Here is a 26,255-nt window from a genome sequence, read left to right as displayed (position 1 = left end):
TTAACATTATACCATTTTCCTCTGATCAGCCAAATGGATGGGTTAAGAAAGAAGCAGAATGAAGAATTCCATTTTTTACTTAGATGGTGGTATAGCCTTGTATGGAGTGTGCCATTTCACAATGCAGTTGGAGGTGTCCGGTTAAAAAAACAATGCACAGATACAGCATGGGGAAGGCTAGAACTCTTCCTTCCTTCAAATTAAGAGTTCCTGCCTGCAATCTTAAATGGAGCAGCTGAAGCAAAAGTTTACCTGCAAAGTTCATAACAGATGTCCTCAGCGGCCAACGAGATGCTAAGGAGAAAGAAGCCCACCTCAGACTCATTGAAATGAATGGCACTTCCAAGCAAACATGCACAGGAATTCACTTCACAGCTCTCCCAAAAGGGAGTGCTCAGCTTTGGCTGGCTAAACCAATCATCTCGACAACAGATGAAACATTAGCTGAGGAAAATAATCCAGAAGGTCCACGAGAAGAACGGCGGGTTTATTATCAGTCTTCAGTAATAGTACTGCGCGGAAAAGAAGCTCCAAACCCCGAGGTTTGGGACGGGGCAGATTCAAAATGAACCCCAAAACAGTAAAAAAGAAAGTCTACCTCTTGGAAGTACGGTATAATATTATTTTTCCCTATTGACGACGTCGTCGCCCGAACAATTTAGAATTGCATTAAAAATGTGTGTTCATTTTTATTATATATTCCCTATATCTTTAACAAAGCGGGTGGGGGGGGGGATTCGGCCGTTAAACGATACGTCTCACACACAAAAAATGGAATCAAGTCCCCTTTGTGAGGTAGCCGCGCGAACTCAGCTGCGCGCGCCGTTTCGAACGTCAGCGGCATTCAACTCGCCGGCAGAAGCCCCGACAATAGGCAATTGCTAGGCGGCGAGCGCGCCGAGCAGACACGAAATTGCGCGTGCGCAAACCCTTACCTTCTTCCTCCTCCCGGCTCCTTTCCCCGCTTCGACCGCGACTCGGGAGCGCGCTTCGCTGCGCGGGTCGTAGGTGCGCTCTTGCGCCTCCCGTTGCCCGCGGAAGTGTTTGGATAGGCGACCTTTTCTGCCTCCATAGCAACGCGCTTGGCGTCTCCGTCCGTGGCGGCGAAGCCTCTTTGCCTGTGTTCGCGCGCGCCCTGCTGCGACCCGTCCCCTTACCTGTCGCTTGGCGGGGAAAGAGGTTGTGGGGAAGCGCTGGGCAGAAGGGCGCGGAGTTCGTGTGAGTGGGGAAGGAGACCCGTGTGCGTCGGGACGGTGAATAGCGGGGCTTCGACGGCCCAGGCGCCTTCTTGAGACATCATATAATTTGCTAGCGTAGGCGCGTTAGCCCCTTTCCACACTTCGTCCGAAGGGAGACGAAAGTCCTTCTGAGGAGCCCGTATCAAGTGTGGTTTGTGTGTAGAAACTGCCCCCCACCCCTTGGCAATCTATCCCTTCCGACACTTTTATTTCCCCCGTCTGGGCTCGATCTGATGAGCAGAGAGAAAAGCGATTGGAGAGCGGGATGCAGGCAGATACGCTAGTGCTTCTTTTGCCATCTCCCCCACTCTTCTATCTATATGCATGGGTGTAGCTGGGGGGGGGGGCAGCTGCCCGCAAAAGAATACAAATCAATACAAATCTGAGATTCTGCCCCCCCCAACAAAAGCCTCTCCCTCCCCCAACAAAAATCCTGGCTACGCCCATGCATGGTTTCAGCAGTTTTTAATAGCCAAGATGATTCCAGCGCTACCACCACGCATAACAGTAAATTGAAGTGTCCCTGCCTGACACATCGCAGAATTGTAAGGGAGTCGGGACCCCCAAAATCATTTAATCTGACCCCTGCAAAACAGGAAGAGGCATTGGTTTGTTCTGTGGGATTCAAGACATCTTTCCAGAAAAGGGTGTTTCTGGGTATTGCCTCTTACCCAAAATTTATGGTCAGGCTGCAATATTTTGCAGCTGGGAAAATGTGATTCTCCCCCACCCTTTCAGCTAGAAGCATTGGTATTGTAAAGACCATCTTTCATTCCCTGAATAACCCCTATACAAAGGGTAAACCAGAGAACCATGGGCGAAGCCAGAATTTATTTTAGGCGGGGCAGGCTTTATGTTAGGGGGGCAGAGAACTGAGTTAACTAACTGACCAATTGTGTCGCAGGTAAGTATTTTTATATATGTACTTGATTTGAGGGGACAGCTCAGCCCCCTGGTTATGCCCTTGCTTAATCATCGTGCCCATTACACATTTTGAAATTTGAAAAAGAGTTCAAATTCATTTGACCCTTAAACATAAAAAAGTGGTTGAAGTTCCATCTTGCTACTAGCAGTGCTGTTCCATTTCCTGGGCCTTTTCTACTTGTCAAGCACTGGTATTTCTACAGATCATTTTAATTTAGAAGTAGTGAACAGCAGTAATTTATTTCTTGCCCATATCAATAGGACATCTTTCTCACAACTGTTATATGAGGATTGTCCCTGGATCAAGATGAACACAATATAGCACTATACTTGTTTTTAAAAGGTCCTAGAATTCCATATTCTAGAGGCATTTCTGTGTAAAAAGCATTCCAATTTAATGAAAGGTTTTCAGATTTTAAAAATATCATAGTGATATGAATCTTTGCATTCATCAGATTTGCCAGTACAGTGGTACCTTGGTTTAAGAACAGCTTAGTTTATGAACAACTTGAATTAAGAACGCTGCAAACCCAGAAGTAGGTGTTTTGGTTTGTGAACTTTGTCTTGGAAGCAGAACATATTCCGCTTCCTGTTGAGTGTAAATTGAATCCCCCACTGCTATGGGAAAGCACGCCTTGGTTTAAGAACACTTTGGTTTAAGAACGGACTTCCGAACGGATTAAGTTCATAAAGCAAGGTACCACTGTACTGAAATGAGCTTACCTGACTCAATTCTGAGTATCTTCTCACATATACAGTGGCGTTAGGAGCTCTAAGGTTCTGGGATCAGCATTTTCTAATACTTTGTGAGGTGGGGGATCAGGAAGAAGAGGAAGCCCCAGGACTTTTATTAAAGTAGGATTTTTGTAATAAATATATATTTTTGCAGTATTGTCACTATGTGACTACCAGCTTAATTGTGATCAGCCGGAAGTGAGTCCCTTTAAAAGGAACTCAAATTCAAGATAGTTAATAGGACTTTAATTCCAAGTTAGGATTATAAAGTCATGCGGAACCTTGACTGAAAAGCTTTGAATAAAATGTTGCCCCTATTAAATACACACACACACACACACACATACTTATAAGAATCCTGGATGACAGGTGCCATCTGAGCAGACGTCCTTATCTCAAACAGAAACAAAGCTTATTCTGAAATAGTACTTGATCACTACTATGTTTTTTCCCCTTCAAAACTAATGGTTTTATTCATATGCAATTTTATACAGATTTTAAAAATTAAAACACAATTAGCCTTCTATGTCCTGTTTCTATATAGAGAGAGCTAGGATGTTAGTATAATAGTCTATAGAAAATTTGGGAAGACATCTATTACCATTAATCTTTTCTTTATTAGGAATATGGCTAATAATGTCTGAAAATGAGAAGAAAATCTCATTGTAATTAAATTATTTAATAGTAACTAGAAAATAATGTTGAAGAAAGAGTATACAATAATTTTATGACTCTGAAATATACTTTGTAACTTTTTGTTTTATTTTAAGGCCCTGTGTGACAAAAAAGAATACATGGATATTGAATTCTTGGAGTAAAAAACTGACTTCACTGTAAGATTATGGTTCGACTAACATTGGAGCTAATTGGTAAAAGCCTCAATCAGAAGAATCGCAGAGATGAGTCCTTGGCCCATTACTTGAGGAAAACGACTCATCTCAAGTTATCAAATAAAAATATAGATATAATTGTAAGAATACACTGATTATTTGAAAATACAACTTATTATTTGTTTGTTATTTGCTTTCTTTGTTAATAGCAATTCAAAGCATTTTTATCCTGCTCTTCAGCCAAAAAGTCTGCCAGAGGTGCTTACATAAGTTCAATAAAAACAAGACACTTTTAGTTAGCAAAAGAGTCAGGAGGGAATTTGTTAAATTAAATTTTATACCATTACAATAATCAGCTTGAAATTACTGACTAAAAGACAATAACACTTAGTTAATTTAAAGCACCTTTCATTTGCACTGAACGTTTTAAAACAGAAATATAGTTTGTTTTAAATATATTTGAGTATAGTGGAAGTAAATGTATTGTTTTCAGAAATTTGCTTGAAATTTGGGAAGATCATAGCATCCCTATATTCTGGAATGATATACAATTCTAGTGTAATTGTCAGTTGGAAAATATGAGCCGAGGTCCAAAGACCTAGTTCAGGCATTCCTAAGGGTTTGGCTATGGGCAGTTAGAACTTTCCATTTTCTCCTTTGAACAGCAGACCCCCATGCCCAATAATAAAGTGCTTCTGAAAGTTTCTTCCATTTCAAAAGCAACTTGCTATGTAACATAGGGGGGAGGACAACTTCAGTGGCCCCTTAGATATTTAGAACAGCGTGCTATTCTTTAGTTCCTAGCCATCATAAATTAAGATAGTATCCATTCATTCTATATTTACAACTATATCTACCAAGGATACCGTAGATAGTAAGATCAAAATGTTGAAGGAAGTATAAAAAAAGCCCATGCAGTAGGAAAAGGCTGTATCTGGGAACTGAAGCATTTTACTTATGAGTGAACTACACAGTAACACACTTTCTTCATTCTTTCTCTTAGGATGACCTGTCTTTGTGTAAAAACCTTAATGTCCTTTATTTGTATGATAACCAAATTAGACAAATACATAATTTGGATTTTGCTACAAACCTAAGACACCTATACCTGCAGAACAATTGTATTACACGAATTGAAAATCTAGCATCGTTAATAAAACTTGAAAAATTGTAAGTTTAAAATTATTATCATCAGATTTATTAATTGATATGTAAATTGATGTAAGAAATATAGCTACTGTATATACTTGCTGAATATATCCAATATGTTATTTCAAATATGATAATTTTGTTCATATATTCCATTAATCCAATGACGGATTAGTTTGGCTAGTGATTTCATTGGATGAGTTAAGCATATGTTTGAATCTCTCCCACTGAAACTGATTTTACAGTTTTTTTCTTTGCCTGGATTATGCTTCAGATAATATCTGGAACATTTATATATTATTATTAATATTTCTATAATAAAGTAATGAATTATATAGGACAATGTTCCATCCTGCCGCTATACATTGCTTTAAAATATTTTCAGTTTGTTTGGGTTGTTTCCAGGTAATTCTAAATAGATTTGCATACTCTGATTTCTCTTCAGATTTTATAAATCTTTAACCTTTTACAAAATAGATTTGCTTGTAGAAAAATCTGTGATGGTTCCATGGAGCCCTATGGAAATTGGGATTTTAGTTTAATACACTTTATTTGTCATAAAATACACTTTTTTACTTTTGGTAATGTTTGCATTATTTAAAACAAATTGGGAGAACTAAAGCCTCTTATATACTGTTAAGGTATCTGGGCGGCAATTACATCACTGTAGTAGAAGGCTTAGAAACTTTAGAAGAACTAAGAGAATTACATGTTGAAAGCCAGCAGCTTCCCCTAGGAGAAAAGGTTTTGTTTGACCCAAGAAGTCTTCATTCACTAGCGGTAAGAATATAGAGTTTCAGTGGTGAAAGATATTGATTGCGAAAAAATTACAAGAATTATTTTTAAATCTAATATCTGTTTGCCAAAGAGCTGCATTCCCATAGGATATGAATGCAAAAGGGTTAATTTTTATTTTTATTATTACTACTACTATTTGCACATCAAAAATATGTGTAAAACAAAGGGTGTCCAATAGTAGTGAGTTCTATGGTAATTCTTTTTGTTTTGCAATAAGTTCTGTAATCATTTATGTTGCATTCATTTCTCATCATTTGATAGAATATGTTTGTCATTCCCATTGCCAAGAACATTTGGTTGACATTGAGCATTTGCTCGGTTAGGTATGTTTAATTTAGAAGCAAAACCCTATTATAATTTTTGTAATCATATGAAACAAACCAAGGTTGCAAGAAATGTGTAGATTGTTGGCTATAGAATCCTTTTTTTAAATTTCCATTTAAAACTGAGCAAGCACAGCTTAATGAATTATGCATTATTAACATTATTATATATACCCATTAGATGCAGCAAAACCTGATCCTCTTCTATTCCTTCTCACTACTCATTTGTCATTTGACAACTTCAAAACTGAAGCTACAAAAAAGTACAGCTCTATATTTGTATTTTCTTCCTCATCGTAGTTTTTTCATGGTCAATTTACTGCCATTTGTATTATGAAAGAGCATTAAAAGTACCAATCGGTTTCAGACTATTTAGATTGTATTGTGTACTGATTAATTCCTCCAGGTCCAAGAGCTTTTCTAATCATCCAGTGAAAATCAAGTTACGCAAAATCTCACTTCAAATTTTCTGCACATCTGATAAGATCTGACTTAGTGGGTAAGATCAGGTTTTCACAAGGCACAGCTGCAGAACAATGAGAAAGGCTCTCAGTCCCAGGGGAATTAACCAGTACACAATACGATCAAAATATGGGTCAAGCAAAAGTGTAGATGAGCCCAAAGTGTTCGTTATGAGGTGCTGATAAAACATACAGTTGTGTGGTGCAGTGCTATGTATGTTTTACATTAGTGAGAAGTTAGTCTCACTAAGTTTAATCAGGTTTGTTCTCTAGTAACCACATATGATTTCAGCAGTTAACTTTTGGCTTTTCTTTTTAAATGTTAATTTCATTGCAGAAGTCTTTAACAGTTTTGAATATCAGCAATAATAATATTGATGAAGTGAGTGATTTAGCAATTCTGGAAAATATCTCCCACCTTATAGCTGTTGACAACCAAATTCACCATGTGAAGGTAATAAAGAGGAAATAAGATTGATAAGCATATATGGGAAATTAAGGCAGTTAATATTTAATAATCTTTCAGTGGTTTGAATTACTTGTTTTTATTGGATAATTTAAAGTTAATATGCATGGATATATTTTTCTTTTTCTGTGGCCTACAGAGATGAAGTCCCATTTCACTATATGGCTTTAACAACACTGTTTATCACACTCATTTCTATCTGTTTATTTATTTCATATAATTTATATACTGCTTGATTGTAGGAAGCAAACCTCAAAGTGTTTACAAAAAAAGATAAAACAGTAACTTTGTCACTAAAAAAATTGCAACCATAATTTAAAACACAGAAACTTAAAACCATAACGGAATAGACTAAAACATTTATCTAAGAGGATTAAACAGATCATGCAGAGCAAGGTAATCAATGTTTATTAGTCACGATGACTATATATTACATCCAGGATCAGAGGAAGCATGTCTCTGAATATCACTTGCTGGGAAACAGTAGGAGAGGCCTACTGCTCTCACGCACAACTTTGGGCTTCCTATAGGCAACTCTTTAAGACCATAAGAAACAAGATGTAGGATGCATTTGGCTTAACCTAGAAGGCTCTAATTACACTTTTTAAAAATTAAAATACTAATCCATGTGGTTACTAGGTAAAGCTACATCCTAGGGTGCAGATGTGATGCTCTGTCCTATGAACCACCAAACAGACAATTAGCACTGTCAGCTCTGCGATCCTAATCACATATACACATTCCAAGGTTTCTCATTTTGTTCTATGCAACCAAGTGGCATGTATGCCAAAAAATGGATCTCCTGTCTCAATGTCGTACAAGAGTATAGAACCCCCTTTGTGCACATAACCATGGATTGTGGCCTATAGGTTCAGATTATAAGACTCTCACTTTTAAGTAACTAAAGTAGTACCATTCCTATTTATTTTGGAAGGCCTTACGCTGGTTCAGTGTTCTGGGAATATGGTTGTAAATCTTTAATTTATTCAACCTTTTGCCATTATTGATTATGACAACAAGATATCAAAAAGATGAATTCCTTCACTTCACAATTCAGTCAGGAACAAGAGAGAAAATATAGATTTTCTGAAAGAGATAATGGCAGACCGTCAGAATGATGACAAATTGCTGTCTACAGATGTAGTTAGGGCAGTTGAGCTAGACACAGCCGATAAAAATTGGAGTACACTGGTCAAATACAGGTTCTTAAATGGCCATCATTAATTGGGAAGAAGGCTGCTGCTAGTACTACGGATGTCATCTGAGGCTTTCACCTCCCACAGTTTGCCTAGAATATAATTTGCTCTTTAGTATTTTGTAGCAGACCTCTAAGTGATAGCATGACATGATCATTTATCAAACAGAGACTGCCCAAAAAAGTGTCTAGTCCCTTTAGTATAGCTTATTGAAAGGCTGTAAAGTGAAAGCACTTTATTAGAGACAGGAAGGCAATGAACAACTAGAGCGTATCCAAAGGGTAATCATATTTCAACATGGGATTAGTACCTTCTTAGATAAACATACAATGGCGTGAGCAGGTTCTGGATCATTTATCAAGTGAGTAGTAGTCAACAAAAATCTGGAAAATTCTGTGGGTACATTCATCAAAGTTTAGCTATTTACTTAGCAAGGTTCCAAGAAATATATACTATTTTACATTTTCAAAACCAGCTTTAGTTGATCTAATTTTTCAAGTGCATTCTAGTTTTACAAGTATAGGAAGATGATTTCAATGGGTCTTACAATGTAAATTTTGACATTTATGGAGACAACAAAGGCAGAGTTTAGGTTGATAAGAGATTAATGTGAGCCAATGTAATTGCATGTACTTGGACTTTGTTTCAGTTTGGGAAATAAAATGCCAAATTGTCCAGATACGCAAAACATTAGATATGCAAAACACTGTATCTGATATGAAAATACATCCTGATATATTTTTATATGTGAGAAATAATATGTGCCTTTTTGTTTAGTAATCAGAGCAGAATATTATGTTTATAACTATGAAAGAAAACAGTTCCTTGAGGTTAATGTTACAGAAGCAGAATGTTTCTATAAATAGTTAATTGTGGGAAAGCTTAAAAGAAAATCTCCATGTTGCTTTCCATGTTCTGCATGACTCCTCTGGCAAACTTGAAATTTAACAGTCCAAGGATTATGGATTTTCCCAAATATGAAATACTGGAGAGTAAAAAGAAACCCTTGCTCTCCTGCTCCTTGCATCTGGTTTGTGCGGATAACTGATAGACACTAGAAAATATTGCTGAATAGCTTAAGAGGTTCTGTTGTACATTGAAAAGTAACATTTCCAATAATTTAATCCAGCTAGGACATGACATGAAGCTTCTGCATGTATGTCTGAAACTGGATAGAGAACCATACTTGTAGACAGGACCTGCTAATGCAGTTCCCCTCACTGATCCAAGATCGGATTCTGTGCCGGGAAAACCCTTTCAAAAACTTAGCATTTGCCACACATCTATCTGGGAGCAGGGCGGGCACAACACACCTTTTGTCATAGAACTGTTTGTGTGCATCCCTGTGTATTGAGTCACAAGTGTTTAGTGATAATCATTGTAAACGAAATGTAGGAATGCAAATACAGTAATAATAGATAATAACTTGGATTCTGAAAAAAGCCAGCGGAAGAGGATTGGCAGAAGGTAAATTTCCTTCTCCACTCCTCACTGACAGTCCTCTAAGTAGCCTCTCCTGAGGGTGAAATACTCTCCAGAATAAGGGTAGCACTGTGGCATGGGGGGTGAAAAGGGAGTTGCTGAAAATGAGATGGAGGCATCTTCTTTAAGCAGGATCTCTACACAGAGAATGTGCTCTGCTTGAATTTCAGTGGTTCTCCCCACAGCCTACCTCATTCAGGAGGGTCCCTGACCCTCAGAAGAAGCTTGTGAAGCTGCTGGTGGGAAGGAAAGCTGGCTTGTTGACATATTTATAACTCTCCCTTTGTCTGTAGAGATATCAGGGTGGCCTACAAAAAATGTGAGTTAAAATTAGCCATGGCAAAACACTATAGTGAGCAAAACTCTAAAAAAAAGTTGAAAACAAATAGAACACTCTAAACAGTTATCAACTTCCGCTAGCACTTATCAGGATCTAAGTCACTGTAAAGATAGTGACATGTTATACAATTTTTAATAAGAGCATCAAGAAAAAGAGAATTGTTAATATTTACACAGATGGAAGTGAAAATATTTCTCAACTGGTGAAAAAAGCAAATTACTTTCAATTCAGTTGCCAAGTGCTATTATTTCTGGTTGCTGACAACAGTATCCAGAAGAGCAATAAGAAGGTACTTGAGCAGTGCATTTCCACAAGAAGTCCCATATCTGCCAAATCTTGTAAGTCATACAAGCCATGTTAACCAGTTTATATATTGTAGTAATATAAAAGAAAAACTAGGTCAGATTGCCCTTAATAAAAAAAGAAAGAAACCCATAGTAGATAAAGGTTATGTAAAAACACAAAACTTTCCTTCTCCTAGCTCAGGCCAAGAAAATAACAGATGTGGAGGAAATTTATTATTTTTATTCTAAATAATTACAATAATCATGAAAGAATTGTCTACCTGTGGCTTCCTCTCCATGAACAAACAACTCTGAATTCATTTGCAAGTGAAGGGTTTTTGTATATTGTAGAGTGCCATCAAAACAACAGCAACAACAACCAGTAGTAATATTCCAGTGCAATCTACCAAGGTTTCATATATATTCAGGCAGCTTACATTATGGTCGGAATCCAGAGATACACCTCCACATACAGGGAGTCTATTTTCTTCATGTAGGCCCTGATGCAACTTGCATGAGGAAAATCAAGCCACATACACAGATTTTTTTGCATGTAAGCCCCTATAATTGAGCACATGTATTGCGCAACATCTTATACTGTGTGTGTGTGTGTGTATATATATATACACACACACACACACACACACACTATATATATATATATATATATATATATATATATATATATATATATATACACACACACACACACACACACATATATACATATACATATATATATGTATGTATGAAGACCTGTGCAAGTGGTAGCTTTAAAAGATTAGACAGAATCATTAAGAAACAGGCTATTGATGACTACTAGCCATGAGGACTATGCTCAGCTTCCACAGTTGGACGCAGCAATGCTTCTCAATACCAGTTGTTGGAAACCAGAGGAGGGGAAGAGTGCTCTTTTTTTGCCCAAATCCTGCTGTTTTCCCACAGGCCTCTGGTGGGCCACTGTGAGAACAGAATGCTGGATGAGGCACTGGTCTAATGCAGCAGGCTCTTCTTAGGTTCTTATGTGTTTCTGGTGTTCTGGATTTTGGCCTATATTTTACATTTTACCTTTACAGTAGAAAGTGAAGATCAAAGGGTTGAAATCATGTTTAAGGAATAATTAGAAGGTTGCTTTTTGGCTTTATGTGTAAAGCATTGTGTTTCTTAATTTAACATACCGCATGCCATCATGTGATTACTTTATAAAGGTAGCTGTGTAAATAACATTACTTTAGAAAGTTTACATTTAATTGAATAAATAGAATTATTAATCCACCTAGTTACAGCACTGAGCTAAGTTAGCAAAAGTATTGATTTTCTTTTCTTTGGTATTTGCAGGACTTGGAGTTTGTGCTGGGTGTATGGACCAACCTGCGCAAATTAGAGCTGAATGGAAATCCTGTTTGCCAGAAACCAAAATATAAGGACAGAGTTATACAGCAATCAAAATCCCTTGGTAAAATAATGTACTTTCAGAGAGCACTTTTCTTTTACCAGAAATTAATCCATGCATTAACACACTTACCTGGGAAAAAGTCCCATGATGTACTCATTGGGGCTTACTTCTGAGTAGACATGTCTAGGATTGTGTTGCATACCATACAACAAATTTCCTGTGAATATGTAAGCTAAGTGGGTATAGGATTGTAGCCTTAGACTTCTATATAGGCCAACAGATGTTACTAGGTCACAAAAAAATTACTAGTTTGACAGTCCCATATATCTTTTAGTTGTTAGCAACCTTCAAAATACATTTTTAGTAGAAATAACCTGCCTAGACACCTGAGGCAATTCTTACTCTCCACAGGGGTCCAGGGAGAGGCCTATAACAAGCCACGACCCAATCCTATGTACATTTACTCAGAATTATTGTTGAAATAAAACTCTTCTAAAAGTAAACAGTAATGATTCCAGGCAGACCTCCCATGACTGTTCCAAATCTTGGGTGCCACAGACAAAGAGGCCCTGCCTGAAATATCCAACTGAGAAATATCTGCTGTATTTCTTATGAAGAATGAAGCCGTCAAGGTCACATGGAGGAAAGCACACAGTCACCTGCCAGAATCAGGTTGAGCTGATAGAACTACTACAGAAGCCCTTAGGATGCCACCCAGGATGCTGGCACAGCCACCCTCTTCCCCCATGAAAGCTTTCCTAGATTCTGCCAAAGAACTGGTAGAGCACCGGTGGTTGTTGTGCTACCCCACAGCAGGGCTCACATCACTGAAGCATGGAGATGAGATTTTCTCTTGTGCTAGGAATCTAGCACCTATACCATAGCAGGTGGAGATTAGGGAAACAAACTGGTGTTTCAGGTCTGGCATAATCATTGATGGCAAAAGAACAATTCATACTGAGACAAAAGTTTCTCCATGATATTGACTTCCTAAGAATACCAGAGCCACATCTAGGAAAGGATTGGGTAAGCCAGAGTTATCAGCATTTTCTTGATACATGTTTACAAATATTACCCCTTCAGAGTCCCTCGATGGAAAAGAAATAAAAGAAATGGAAAGGCAATTCCTGATGAATTGGAAAGCATCCAGAGATGCCAGGAAGAAAAACAGGACAGAAAGCATGATGAATGAACATGCACCATATTTACATTTTGGTACACAAACTTTATCTTCATGATCATTTACAAAATTAAGAAAATAGGCTGTTTAGAAGGAAAAGGTTATAATGCTTTTAAGGTTACTCCTGGGAGTGTTTAGTCTTTTGGTGAATGCTGTGGGGGGGGGGGGGGTTTCAACTGGCATGGCCAACACTTCTTCTGAAGCAGTTCTCAAAAGGATTGCTCCTAGAAGCTCTCTTCAACAGGATAAAACCCAGATGGCTCCCTGGAATACTGAGGAACCTAAATTCAAGGAGCAAGAAGTGATGGCTAGATGAATCTGACCAAACAGTTACAAGCACATCTTTGTGTCTACTGCGTGGCAGTGGTTATGGGCTTACTTCTCTGCCAATATTACATCTTAAAGTAGCCACCCAGCAGAGCTTTTCCTTTGTGGTAAAGGATTTTCCCAGATGAAGGAGGCTGTCCCATTATTGGCCTGCTGTGACAAATTTGCCAGGCACTTCAAGGGTAAAGTTACTCAGATCCATTATAAACTGGATGATAAGTTTGGTTGTCCTATAGAGCCTTCCAGAGGACTGACTGGTCCGCTGTTATGAATCAGTTTCAACTACTGCAACACAAAGACATGGACAAGCTGCTCTAATGTATGCAGCCAACCATGTGCCTTCTTGACTCTTACTCCTCCTGGCTGGCAAGAGCAAGCTGATAGGCAGCTTCAAGCATGCTCTGATGAAAGCAACTAGACCCATTGCATTCTGACTTCATGCCAGGTTTAGTGACAGAAACTGCTTTGGTTGCCCTGGTCAGTGAAATTTGTCAAGAGAATAACTGGGAGAGTGTGGCCCTATTGATTCTCTTTGATTTCTCAGTGACTTTTGGTACTATTGGCAATGGTATACTGCACCCCCTAAGTTGGAAGCACTGCACTGCAGTGGTTTCATTCCTATCTCCAAGGACAGTTCCAGAGAACAGCATTGGATGACTTCTGCTTGACCTGTAGGGGTTGTCCTATTGAGTTCTGTAGGCTTAAATCTTGTTGCAGATGCTATTTAATATCTATATAAAGCCACTGGGAACAGCCATCAGGGGATTTGGAGCAACTTGTCATCAGTATGTTGATGACACCCAACTCTGTCTCTCTGTTCCATCAGTACCAGAAGAGGCAATGCAGGCCCTGAACCAGTGTCTATCTGAAGGCAGTAATGGGCTGGATGTGGATCAGTAAATTGAAGATGAATCCAGGCAAGCCACAGATACTGTGGGTGGGTAGTTCTCTCGCCCAGGAGTTGGCAGAACATGTACTTGATGGGGTTGCACTTGAACAACAAGGTGCATAGTTTGGGGGTGCTTTTGGAACAATCTTTGTCATTTACGACTAGGAGAGCTTATGCCCATTTTGGCTGGTATGCCAACTACAGCTATTTCTGGATAGGGACATTCCAGCCATGGCTGTTATTGTAACCTCCAAATTGGATTTTAATGCACTCTATCTAGGACTGTCCTTGAAGGTGTTCCAAAAATTTTAACTAGTGCAGAATGCTGGTAAGGGTAGCACACTGTGAGCATATTACTCCTATTTTAAAAGAGCTGCATCAGTTGCCAATTGTTTTCTGGGTCCAGATGAAGTTGCTTACTTTGACATGTAAGTGGCCTGGAACACAAATTTATGCAAGAATGCCTTTTGCTATACTGACATGCCCATGCTGTCTTCTTTGTAACCTCTAAATGGGATGAAATACGTAGTGTGAGGACCTGCGGAAGGGCCTCTTCATTGGTGGCTCCTTGTGTGGAATTCCCTTCCCAGTTGGGCCATTAGTTCAGATTCACTTTTTTTCGGAAAGCATTTGGAAGATGAGAGACCTGACTGGAAAAATAGCTTAGTTTGCTGCTGATAGTATTAGTAAATTGTTGTGTTGCTATGTTATGTATTTGGGGGTTGTGTTATTTTTTGCTTTGTTTTTACATTGTCTGATTTTGTTGCCCTTTGGCTTCCTAGAAGTACAGTAGATAAATCTTCTAAAGAAATAAAGTATACTCACTCTTTTTGATAATCCAGTAAAATGATTGATGAATGGGTTATTTGTCTTCTGTAGCAAATCTTCAAAATATTTTATAGGAAGAATTTTGAATTACATTTACCCAGTATTTTAAAAGTTTATGTACTTTTATTGTGTACAGTTGAGCAGTTATAGTATTGCTGCCTGTAGAGAATCACTGTGTAAAAGTAGTTTTTTTTTTAAATAATCATCATCATTATTTACCTATTTATGTCACTTTCCAGAGTCTTAGTTTGTAAAATGAGTAACAGAGCAAAGGCTTCTCTTTCACCATCATTTTTCTGCTACTTCCAATTTTTAGCTGAAAATTCTGCTTGGATAATGTTCTCAGGCACTTTGACATTAAACATGCACATCAGTAATGTTTATAGTTTATTTTTGAAAAATGCTATACTTCCATAAATTATCCAAAGTTCTGTTAAATTATATTTCCACTTTATCTAGTTATTATATATTTTGCAGGTGTAACCATGTCTTCATTGGTTTGGTTAATATTTTGTGGGGAAAGTTTTTGGAATAATTAATGCATGCATGTATTTGTACCCTGCAGATAATAATGACAAAGAACACCCACATTTTCCTATTTACTATTTCCCAATGACCAAAGAAAAACCAAATTTTGCAATTTTGTCTGAGATGCATAGATCTCCTTATAGTAAAGAATCCCATCGAACCGTCCATGAAGAAGACAGAGTTACTGAGAAAACGAGGTATGTTTCTTGTAGCACACCTTTGGAGTCCATCAGTGTATGAAACTTCTGCATAACTGAAAGTTCTGCATAAATGAGGGGCTGGAAGTGCACTATTTAGAGAGATGGGTTCACAGAGGTTAATCCACTAAAATTTATATTGACAAGAAAATGCATACTAATAAAGAGAGGGAGGTTCAGCTTCCTGTGTACAGCTGTAGCACACAGGGACTATTTTGTTGATATTTGAACAATTTTTGTTTTTGAAGTTCTTCCTTTTTTCATTTCATATTTTTTAGCAAAATTCTGATTTAGGCTGATCACATTTTGTAACTGATAGGGCCAAACTAGATATGTGTAACATTATTGTGATAGTCCTTTTTAAACTGGAATGTCATTTCTGGTAGTGGGGGGGGGGGGACACGGGACGGTGAGGATTTCCAGTCCATATTTGGAAGTTACTGGGGGCAAAAGCCCCTTATAGGGTGATTGGAGTGAAGAAACAGCACACATACAGTCTACTACCACTTCTCCAATACTGTTTACTGTGAAAGCCTGGAAGGGAGGAGAGCTCAATTGATCCTTCTGCCAATCCACTCCTGAGTGGTACAGAATCACCACAATCCAATAATTGTGATATCCCACGCTGATAACTTGCTGATCTACATGGCAAACCGAATCAGTGCTGACTGTGCAGACTGTATATGCAGCTGATTCTAATGCATGTCTGTATTTTTTTCTCAACACAGCTAGTAGCAATGGGGATGATTTTAAAAAAGGAATGGAGTATGAGGTTAAAACTTCCCAGAACCACTTCCTGTACCTAATGTAGGCTTCTTGCACATGTATTTTTTAAAGTCAGGAGATCCTTGGCCTTAAAGCTGCTTGGATTTTATGCATCATATATAGGATGTGATCCAAAGATATCTGAGTGTACCAATAAACTGTCAAACTATCATTGAACTCAAGGATTCTCCCTTTGTCCTTCGCTACTGAAAGTGCAAATCGTCTCTTGCAGTGAGAGGAAACCGGATGCTGGACTCAGCCTAGTCCTCACTTTCCCCCAGAAACTAGCAAAGCTGACTGCACTGATTTCCTGTTCAGCAATATGTGCACACTGCAGAAGAGCACATGAGCATGGTTGAATTCTGAATGTGCCTTCCCTTGCCTGGCAGTAGCATTCTGAGCTCCTGTCAGGAGAAATCTCCCAGTGGAAACCTGTCTCCATAGCAGACCGCCCTAGCTGGGCTTTGCAGTTAGACAGAGAACAGACTCCTTTATCGGAATGATCTGGAAAACATTTGGATTGCCAGAATTAAGATAAATGGGGGAATTATTTATGTAAAATACAGAGTATACCTCTGTGCAAAGAACACAAAAGAAATACAAATATCAGGCATTGGGTAACTGAAATTCAGATAATAAGTGTTCTGCATTTTCATTCGCATAGCACATATCTTTCTAGTCCTAACAAGAGTATATCAAGCAGTCATTAAGAATACATTTCCATACCCACAGTCTGGAAGTAAGTGTCACTGAACTTGAGGTTTTGTTTTCTGAGTTGACATGCCACAAGATTGTGCTGTACCCTCAAATGAATATTTTTTACTTATCTCATAGAAACCAATGATAATACTGCAGTCATTGTATGTTCTAGTGGTATTACAGTTTGCATTGTGTAGGGATTTTTTAGATTTAACATTTAGGCTGCAATCCTGTGCATACTTATTGTGCATTGATCTCCATTGAACAAAATTGTATTTATTTCTGAGTAAACATACATAGGATTGTACCATTGAACATATATACTGTACTGGGGACTATACTGTTTATTTAACATCTACAAAAAGCCGTTAGGAGCGAACCTCAGGATATTTAGAATGTGGTGTCAGCGATATGCTGATGCTATCCAGCTCTATTTCTTTGTTACAGTTGAATCAGATGTGGCTGTACAGGTTCTGAACCTCTGTCTGGATGTAATAATGAGAGCAAGTAATTTGAAATTGAATCCTGACAGGATGGAGGTGGGTGGGTGGTTCCAGGGTCCAGCAGTTTGGTGATGTGACTGTTCTGGATGGGGTTCCTCTCCCTCCTAAAGAAGGAAGCACACACTTTGGGAGTGTAGCTTGATTCATTTGTCTCTGGAATCCCAAGTGGCTACAATGGCTAGGACTAGGAGTAGCAAATAACCTGGCCACTGTGACCATGCATTGGTAACGTCAAGAATAGACTACTGTAATAATGCACTCTATGTGGAGCTTTCCTTAAGCTTGGTCTGTAAGCTGCAGAATGCTGCTACTATGTTACTTTGCAGAGTGTCCAATTACCGTATTTTCCCGTGTATAAGAGTAGGTTCCCCCCCCCTAAAAAATAATGTCAAAAAATAGGGGGCCATCTCCCCCCCCCCATTTTCTTAAATCTGAGTCCCCCCAAATAGGGGCGTCTTATACATGGGGGTGTGTTATAGATGGAAAAATACAGTATATGTGTATATTGCACTACTTCTAAGGGAGCTGCACTGGCTGCCAGTAAGCTACCAGGCCAGGTTCTAGGTTTTGGTTTTTGCCTATAAGGCCTAGATGACTTGGGGCTAGAAAACCTACAGGAGCATCTTTCTCCTTACTGCTCTGCTCATGCATTTTATTTGACCCAGGAGGCCCTCTTAGTTATACCAGTCTTGGTGAGCAAAAACTAAGGAGACAGTCTTCTCTGCAGTAGTCCTCTTTTTAATGGAACTACCTCCCCTCTGACAAGCACCAACACTGATGATATTTTGGTGCTTGTTAAAAACACAACTGTACTCTGGTTTTTTCTCACATTTAATGTGGAGGAGTCAGATACTGATTCCCTTAGGGTAATCAGCTACAATCATATTCATTTCATTATGATCTTGCTGTTTGAACAGTTTCATTGTGATTTGTGTTTTATACTTGTGCACACCAGCTCAAGGCTGATTGTAATAGGTAGTAGCTAAAATATTTTTATAAATAAATATATCCATTTATAGTGCACTTCTATACATACTTTGTTTATAAGAATGTGGGTATAGGATTGCAGCCTTAACGTACTGCCAGAAATAAATGTCTGTGGAACATGGTCTGGTCTAGTTACATACTAGAATTTAAGAGAAGCTTAAGCATAGAATATAAACACATCTATGGAGGCAAATGGCATTAAACTGTTATTGTATCCAGAATTATTTTCATCTTTAAAATAATTGCTTTACAATGTTTTGTTCATGTAGCCATTCATCCCTGAAGAATCCTCAAAATGTACGGAAAAACCTGTCTGAACCTCACCTCCTAAGACAAATGCCTCTTTAAGAAGATACTGGAAAAGCAACATCTTCTTGTGTTATCAAGAGAACAAATGAGTGCATCAAACCAACTATGAAGAAAAACTGAATGTTGTGGGGAAAGTTTTATATTTTAATCAGAAAACACTAAGGCATGTTTTAAGTTTTTCATTGCTGGCACAGTAATTTTTCATAATACAAAAGCAGTATTTTGTATAACAGATCCAATATATGTAACTTCATAAATAAAAAGTTTAAAGTAAAGTACACAGGTGTCTTAATGAGAAAAGGTGCATGGGGAAATCCCAAGGTTTGCAGAAAAAGCTTAAAGCAGAATAAAAACTTATGGTAGAAAAAAGACCCTATCAAAACAGGCCAATGAGAACTCACTATGCTCAGTTGGGTTGGACCGGTGACTGCTGAGGATGAAAAATGGCAGAAAGATAGATGGAGTATTTTGACAAAGGGCGTGGCGCTATCCTGACTATCAAAAGGAATCAACACTGCAACATTTGTTTGAAGTCCCCACACATATGCACTACTTGCTGGCCCTTTTTGTATGTTGGGAAATGTTTTTATTTAAAATATCACACTTTTATAGAAGCCTGTGTACAACATAAAACCAATAATATAAAAACATCAATACATACTAGTAGGTAAAAAATTCACAATTCAAAGGCCTGTCTGAAAAATAGTTTTCAAAAGGTGTCTAAAAGAAGACAAAGATGATTCATGCCGGGCTGCTGCAGGCAGGGCCTGCCACATTAAGTGCTCAGTCCCTGGCAAAGGCTGACCAAACCATGGGTCTTGACCAACAAAACTGCCCCATCAGAAGAGCATCAGAAGATGCTCTACTGAGGTAGAGCATAAGAAATTAGTATTGACCCCACACAGTTTAGGGCTTTGGCTTAACAAAAGAACCTTAAACCCGACATGGTAGCAAATTGGCAACCAGTGCTGTTTTCTCAGCAATTGAGCAATATATTGCTAGTAACCTGTTCCTGTAAGCAGTCTGGCCTCTGCATTCTGCACTACTTGCAACTTCTGGTCCAGATAACACAATCAAACCAACAAAGTTTGCTACAGTGATTCTTGAGGTTAGGCATGCATGGACTACTGTAGTCAGACTGTCTTGGTCCAGGGATGGTTGCAGCTGGTGTATCCGCCAATGCTAGTAAAAGCCACAGAGGTCACTTGAGTGCCCCTAACTTGCAAACCTGCTCCTTCAGAGGGAGTGAACCCCATCTAGAACAGGTTTGGCATAATGGAGAAATTGAGTTGGGTATCATCTACCTACAAATGACACCGTGCTCCAAAACTCCTAGGGACTACCCTCAATGGCTTCATATAGCATTGGGGAGAGCACTCCATTGCATAAACTGGGTTGAAGAGCACTCTCCCAGCTCTATGCTCTGGACATGATCCTGCAGCTAAGAATGGAGCCACCAATACACATCTCCAGAAGTCCATGGACATACACCATTAGAGTGATTGTTCTGACAACAATTCCAAAGTCTGTTGTCATTTCATGCAACACACAAGAACCAAATTAGTAGCATCATGTGTACGCAGTACCTGCTCTCCTGCTAGCTGTGGTCCCTTGAGCTCTCTCTTTTTTTTTTGTACCCATAATTTTTAACATCATTTGATTTGCTTTAATTTGCAAAATAAGTGATCTATTTGTGTCATCATAGGTTAATTCACAGTTGATGGCCAAACTGGGTGAGATGCTGGAGACCTTGGCTGGAGGAAAACAGACTTAATTCTTGCCCTCTAGGCTGTTATTCTGGGGGGAGAAATGCCTCCCTGGTTTTTTCATCCAAAGGGCAAAAGAACAGGACCCTATGGTTGTGGAAACAGCTGAGGGCATGACTTGATTAGAGAAATGGCCTGCAAGGAAATATTTAAGCATCCTTAGCCCTTCATGGCTGCATTTAAAATGAATGGGGGGGGGGAATCAGGGGACTGTTTATGCATCTCTCCTATATTGTCTAATTTGGCCCTCATTTAAATTAATCTGCTTGGAATTTAAGCTGATTTACATCACAGTCCTCAACACACTTATTTGGAAACATGTTCCAGTGATTTCAGAAGAACTTAATGCCAAGTAAATGTGTTTAGGAGAGGGTGCCAGTTGGCTTAAATTATTGTACTTCAGTTTAACTGGGATTATAAATGAATAAAAGCCAAAATTCCCAAAGGAAGCATTGTTCATCCCGAAAGAATTTTAGCTGCAGACCCAAATGCTTCATCTGAGTAATCCCATGGAAATCAGTGGGACTACTCTAGAAGCAAGCAGCATAAATTCTTGCTGCTTTTCTCTTTTGCAGTATCCTGCATCTTATACCATCTGTCCTTTAAATTAACGTTTCCCTAGACTCCATTTCCTAATTGCAATTAATACCAAATATTTTAATTTCTTGGCTACATAAAGGGCAACAAATAAATCAAGCTTTATTTTTCTGTCTTGCTGGGTCAAAGATTTGATTTATTGTGTCTATGTTATCACACAATCAAAATTTCATTCCCAGTGTTTGTTTGGGAAAATTCTACACCCTGCCTATTTATTTTGAATGTCTCTTCTCATTAATGTTGCTGAACTGTAATTTCCAGCCTCCAAATATCACTTTTTATTGTTCAGAGTCCCATAAATATATGGTTGTGTGTGTTTTATATATATTCACATACATAAAGCACTACCAACAAAGTCCTATTGAATTCAGTTCAGTTTACTTCAATGAGATACAGGATTACAGTCTGAATGTGTTTAGGGATAGATTTCAAATCCAGTCAAACACTGCTGTCTCAGATTTTTGCGTTCCCATTTTTCCAGCACAATTTCCAGAGAAGAATTTGGTGAGGATTTTTAGATTTATTTTTTTCTCCAAGGGAGAACAACTAACTTGGAGTTGGGGGTATTTCCAAAATGATGCAAGGATTAAATGGTGCAGTATCACAGTTAAAATTATTGAAGAGAACAAAGCAATGAGTTGTCCTTCCTTCCCAGACAGAATATTTTGGACTTCAGCAGTGCAGGTGGTTGTTTTTAAATTTCCTCTTAGTTTTGATTGAGACATTGTCACCATCGTGCAATTACTAAATTTGGGGGGGAGGGTGTCAATAAAATAAATATTAAAAATTATATGCTTAGAGTGAGATAATGGTGCATACACAGAATTCTATCTCTTGTTCTGAAATCTGGATTTATCATATGGAGTTAGGCCAGGTGGAAGCAACCAGATATCAAAATCTGGAACAATAATGGGACCATCTCTAAATATGTGTATATATTCAAATTGCTATAGTTGTAAAAACTAATATTGGCCATCTCAGTGTCCACCCCACTAATGAAGTAGGTCTGTGTACTTTTATAATATTACTGGATATCAAGAGGGTTTCATAAATCTACTCTAGGCATGACTAGGGACTTGGGCAGACTTTTCCTCCCTTCTTTCATTGTAAAGCAAGTCCATATGCTGTATTACAAATAGATTTTAAATTTTAAATGTGATTTGCCCCACAGTGTTCTTCTGTCAGGATGCCAAAGGCACATAGAATTAGTACTGTCATTATTAGAGCATGGCCCACAGTCTTCATATTCTGTGGTACTGCGCTCCACACACACTTGCCCCAAACATATGGAAAATCTGTTATACAACAGTCTCCCTAATAAGGGCTATAGCAATGTATGGAAAACCCAACAAATTCTCCTATTTTTGTATTCCTACCGGCACAAAAATGGGTGCTGGGGTGGGGATTGGTGTTTTGGGAGAAATGGTTTTAATTGAAAAGATCCAGTTTTGCCCCTTCTCTCCCTGCAAGGGGATTTTACCCCACCTCCTCATACCTGTACCCCACACCATCCACAAATCTGCCCTGGAGGGTTTCAGGCATGCCCAGAACAGATTTAGGGGGCATGCATGGGGAGGAAAGGCGAGGACATTCCATTGTGCAAGGAGAAATCCGACACTGACTACAACCCAAAATGAAAAGCTGTTTAAAGCACTAGTGATGTTTGGTGGATATCATATAGCAAATTACTACCTACACACAAACATGCACATGCTATTTAGCTGTACCATGACGGTAAGATTTTGGGTCAGAATTCCAGGGCCCCAATCTTCCCAGAGTTTGAAGGAAGAGGGGGCCCCTGAAAGACCATTAAGTTTTGGAGCCTAAAAATGACCAAACTGCACCACTGCAACTAACTACAAATGATAAAACTATAAAATTAAAATTACCTTAAGGCTGGCTATTTTAATGTGATGCTTTTCTCTACATGGCAACTTAAAAGAGTTGCTATCTTATTTATCTAGGCTTAAAATATCATTGTTTATTAATCGTGGGAAAGGTTATTGGAAAATATGAAGAGCCGTGACTTTCTACTCTTTGGCAAAGGTCAATACTGGCAAATTCTGAAAAAGAATAATGGGAGTAAAAGAAAAGAAAAAAGGAACTTATGAAAAGATTGTTTAACCTCCAAGCCCAACGTTTAAATTACTCCCCTCGAGCAAAACGGTTACTTTATCCTAACCCAAACAATTTTCATAAAGAACAATTTCAACGTTTGTACCTAGAGAATATAGGCATTGCTTTCAATCGTGCAAACGCCTCCCAGGCTTCTAATGGAAAGATGATTAATTCACAGAGCTTGCAACTATTTCCTTGAGGAGAGTGAGATAAGGTACCGGCTAATGGTTTGTTGAGAGCGTCCGTTCGCATCTTGTGGTCCGTGGCTTGGAAACTTGGCTCAGGGCCAGCTTTGGGTTTTATTCTGAAACAATCCTTTGGATTTCGTATCAAAGCAGCTTGTCCCCAGCCCTAATTTAAAGCTAGGAGTTAGAGGGAAAGGTGAGAGCAGGGTAAATAAAAATCTCCAAAGAATTTAATCGCCAGCTAATTTAATACAGAAAAGTGTGTTTAATCAGTCGGGCAGCCATCCTGAGCTCTATTTTTTTTAGCTGTTTTCAAGGAAATATTTATATCTTGTTTCCACATAAAGAACACAAACCAGTGAAACTCAAGGACTTCAAAACCCCACTGAGTTCAACAGGAGAGATTTAAGTGTAAAATCAGCTCTCCCACTGAAATTGATGAGACTTAAACGCCCTTAATTCAGATTTTAATAACTGACTTCTGTTGATGCTCAGTCAAGTGTTTAGCAGTTTTGCTCTGATGATTCAACATATATTCAGCAATTCTGTTGGATGCGTACTCCAGTTCAGTATCCCAGTTCTCAGGATGTGTTTTCTGCTCTGATTCGCCCACTACAGCTTCTTTCAGAGATGATTTGGCCACCACAATGTGCACTATGGTAATCTCCAGACTAGACTGCTATAATGTGCCCTACCAGCAACTTCCCTTAAAGAAGATTAAGAAACCTTAACTGGTCCCAAATGCAGTGATCAACTAAGGTTCTATTTAGGTAGCCAACTAATATTTACTCAGAGCAGACCCACTGAAATCAGTGGTCCTGAGCACTGCTATTTTTCTAGGAAAAAAGAGGTGCCAGAATTCAACATAAATGCCTCCCTTGTTCTCTTATAATGGCAATGGTGCCCACCTGAGAGGTGCCAGAACTGAGTGGTACATAGATTTCGTAATAAAATGGGGTAATATTTTCCGCCCCAGTGCCTAATCAATCTGAACTTTCTTCCTGCTACAACTGTCTCGTCCACACAGTGAGATCCTACAGCACTGCCTGGCTTTGTCTTTTGCTTTCTACTTTGGTTATTGCAAGTGCGTAGGATAAATTAGGAAACACCATTGTGTGCCACTGCACATAGGATTGGACCGCTAGGTTTTGGCCCATAAAGGCTGTGATCATAATCAATTAAGTTCCAGGTGTCTCACTTGCAAGAAAATGAGTTGAGCGTTAATCCTGCTGATTACTACAGGGCAGGCACCCTCAGATCACTGCATGCATTGCTTTAAAAGAGAGTTAGACAAATTCATGAAGGATAAGGCTATCAGTTGCTACTAGCCACAATGGCTATGCACTTTCTCCACTGTCAAATGCAATGTTCCTCTGAATACCAGTTGCTGAGTTGCAAGAGTGCTGTGCTTGTGCTCATGTTCTGCTTGTGGTGTTTCCTCTGGCTGGCCAGTTTGAGAACAGGAAGCTGAACTAGATGAGCCACTCCTCTCATCCAGGGCAGATTGTCTTACGATCTTTAGCCTGACAGCATTAACAGTTTGTATGCTAAACTTCTAACTGCAATAAAACTTTGCAGAACACTGACAGTGGGCATGTTGTACATGTTTTACATGTTTTAAAACCAAATAGCCATCCAGAGCTTGAGGAAATAATACTGTGGGGGGAGATGCAAGCAGAGGCCTAATGGACGTAGTCAGGCCTTTCATTAGGGTGGCAGGCCTTTTGTTGGTGGGGGCAGAACCTCAGTTAGCTATGTATTTTTATTAATTTTGGGGGCAGCTGTCCCTCCCTGCCCCCCCCCCGCTACACCCATGCTAATGCCCACTCCCTTAGGGCAGGGAGGGAGAATAATTAGCAGACCTCCAGATTTTTTCCTGCTCACGCAACAGCTTGATTCACCACCCCCTTCTTCAAATAACACGGTTGGGCCCAGTGTTGGATTTACATATAAGCTAAACAGGCTATAGCTGAGGGCCCCACTCTCTTGGGGGGGGCCCCAAAAAATTAAAGGGAAAAAAAGCTGGATGTACATTTCCAAAATATAAGATAAAAAACAAATAAACTAAAACCTACATACAGCAACAGTGTTTTGTGTTGTGTAGGCTCCTATGAGGTAAGTAATCGGCCCCGCCTGCTAGTCTGCTCCCTAAAATATCACTGGTTTGCTCATTTCTATATATAGGGTGCCTACATTCTGCATTCAAATGGCTTTCGATACCTATTAGGTCCATAAATTACCATATAGCATATATTCAATATAAAAAATTGTTGTTGACAAAGGACCAGCTGGACGTATAAAGGGCCCCATTACCTTCAGTAGTTTAGGGCCTTATCAAACCTAAATCCGGCCCTGGTTGGTCCCCTGAACAAAACGCCAGGCGTAACTGACAAGAATCAGAGGTGCCCTCGCCTCAAACCTGCCTGGCTGAGACCCTGCCAGAGACCCATGCCTGGTTCTACTCACTCAAAGAGGACTGCACTCTGCCCATGCCCATGTGCCCTCTTCTCCTCATCAGGAGCTGGCGTCAGACCAAACCTTGAAGTTGGATGCCAGGCAGGACCATGTGTCCTAAGAAACTCCTGTGGCTCAGATGAGAGCTGCGTCTGCTCAGCGGGAGGAGAGACCGGGTGGAGGAGGAGGAAGGTGAGGCCGCTGCTTTGCCGCTAGGCAGCAGCCCCGCTCTCGGTCGGAAGGCGCCTCGGCCCCCTGCAGGGGAAAGAGGTCGAGCTCGCCAGGAAGGACAGGGGGCGAT

At 39.2% G+C, this 26,255-nt stretch overlaps 2 protein-coding genes and 1 long non-coding RNA gene across 12 annotated transcripts in view; 1 reads left to right on the top strand and 2 right to left on the bottom strand.

Moving 5' to 3' along the window:
- CSPP1 (centrosome and spindle pole associated protein 1) overlaps positions 1-980 on the bottom strand; it is a 72,828-nt gene extending 71,848 nt beyond the window's left edge. Inside the window, exon 1 of one of the 2 annotated variants that reach the window (XM_083623193.1) lies at positions 936-980. The gene's annotated coding sequence lies outside the window, so the exon portion shown is untranslated. The remainder of the gene's footprint in view (positions 1-935) is intronic. The other variant, XM_083623222.1, reaches the window with a different exon arrangement.
- PPP1R42 (protein phosphatase 1 regulatory subunit 42) lies at positions 840-19,109 on the top strand. 7 transcript variants are annotated; one of them, XR_014550409.1, is made up of 10 exons: positions 840-997; positions 3,668-3,867; positions 4,731-4,897; positions 5,518-5,656; positions 6,796-6,912; positions 11,565-11,682; positions 12,706-12,837; positions 13,956-14,046; positions 15,412-15,571; positions 18,795-19,109. XR_014550409.1 is itself a non-coding variant. In XM_083623401.1 (9 exons), the coding sequence occupies exons 2-9, from the start codon at positions 3,739-3,741 to the stop codon at positions 18,871-18,873; spliced, it is 1,041 nt and encodes a 346-aa protein (XP_083479527.1). In that variant the 5' UTR covers positions 858-997; positions 3,668-3,738; the 3' UTR covers positions 18,874-19,109. The 7 variants fall into 7 exon arrangements, 5 of the variants coding, with proteins under 5 accessions (XP_083479527.1, XP_083479525.1, XP_083479526.1 ...); XR_014550410.1 differs by having other exon boundaries at positions 901-1,008; positions 13,956-14,066; XM_083623401.1 differs by lacking the exon at positions 13,956-14,046 and having other exon boundaries at positions 858-997.
- Positions 5,171-26,144, bottom strand: LOC310766843. 3 transcript variants are annotated; one of them, XR_014550443.1, is made up of 5 exons: positions 25,967-26,068; positions 15,592-15,663; positions 11,511-11,625; positions 8,431-9,910; positions 5,171-5,392 (listed from the first exon to the last, which is right to left on the bottom strand). It is a non-coding gene; the product is annotated as an uncharacterized lncRNA (long non-coding RNA). The 3 variants fall into 3 exon arrangements; XR_014550442.1 differs by lacking the exon at positions 5,171-5,392 and having other exon boundaries at positions 5,874-9,910; positions 26,039-26,144; XR_014550444.1 differs by lacking the exon at positions 5,171-5,392 and having other exon boundaries at positions 5,874-9,910.
- Between the last annotated feature and the right edge of the window lie 111 nt (positions 26,145-26,255).

The sequence above is a fragment of the Podarcis filfolensis genome (genome assembly GCF_964270895.1).
Source record: "Podarcis filfolensis genome assembly, chromosome: 7".
NCBI classification, from domain to species: Eukaryota; Metazoa; Chordata; class Lepidosauria; order Squamata; family Lacertidae; genus Podarcis; species Podarcis filfolensis.
Note: the sequence above shows the minus strand (reverse complement) of the source record. Positions and strands in the feature narration are given on the sequence as shown.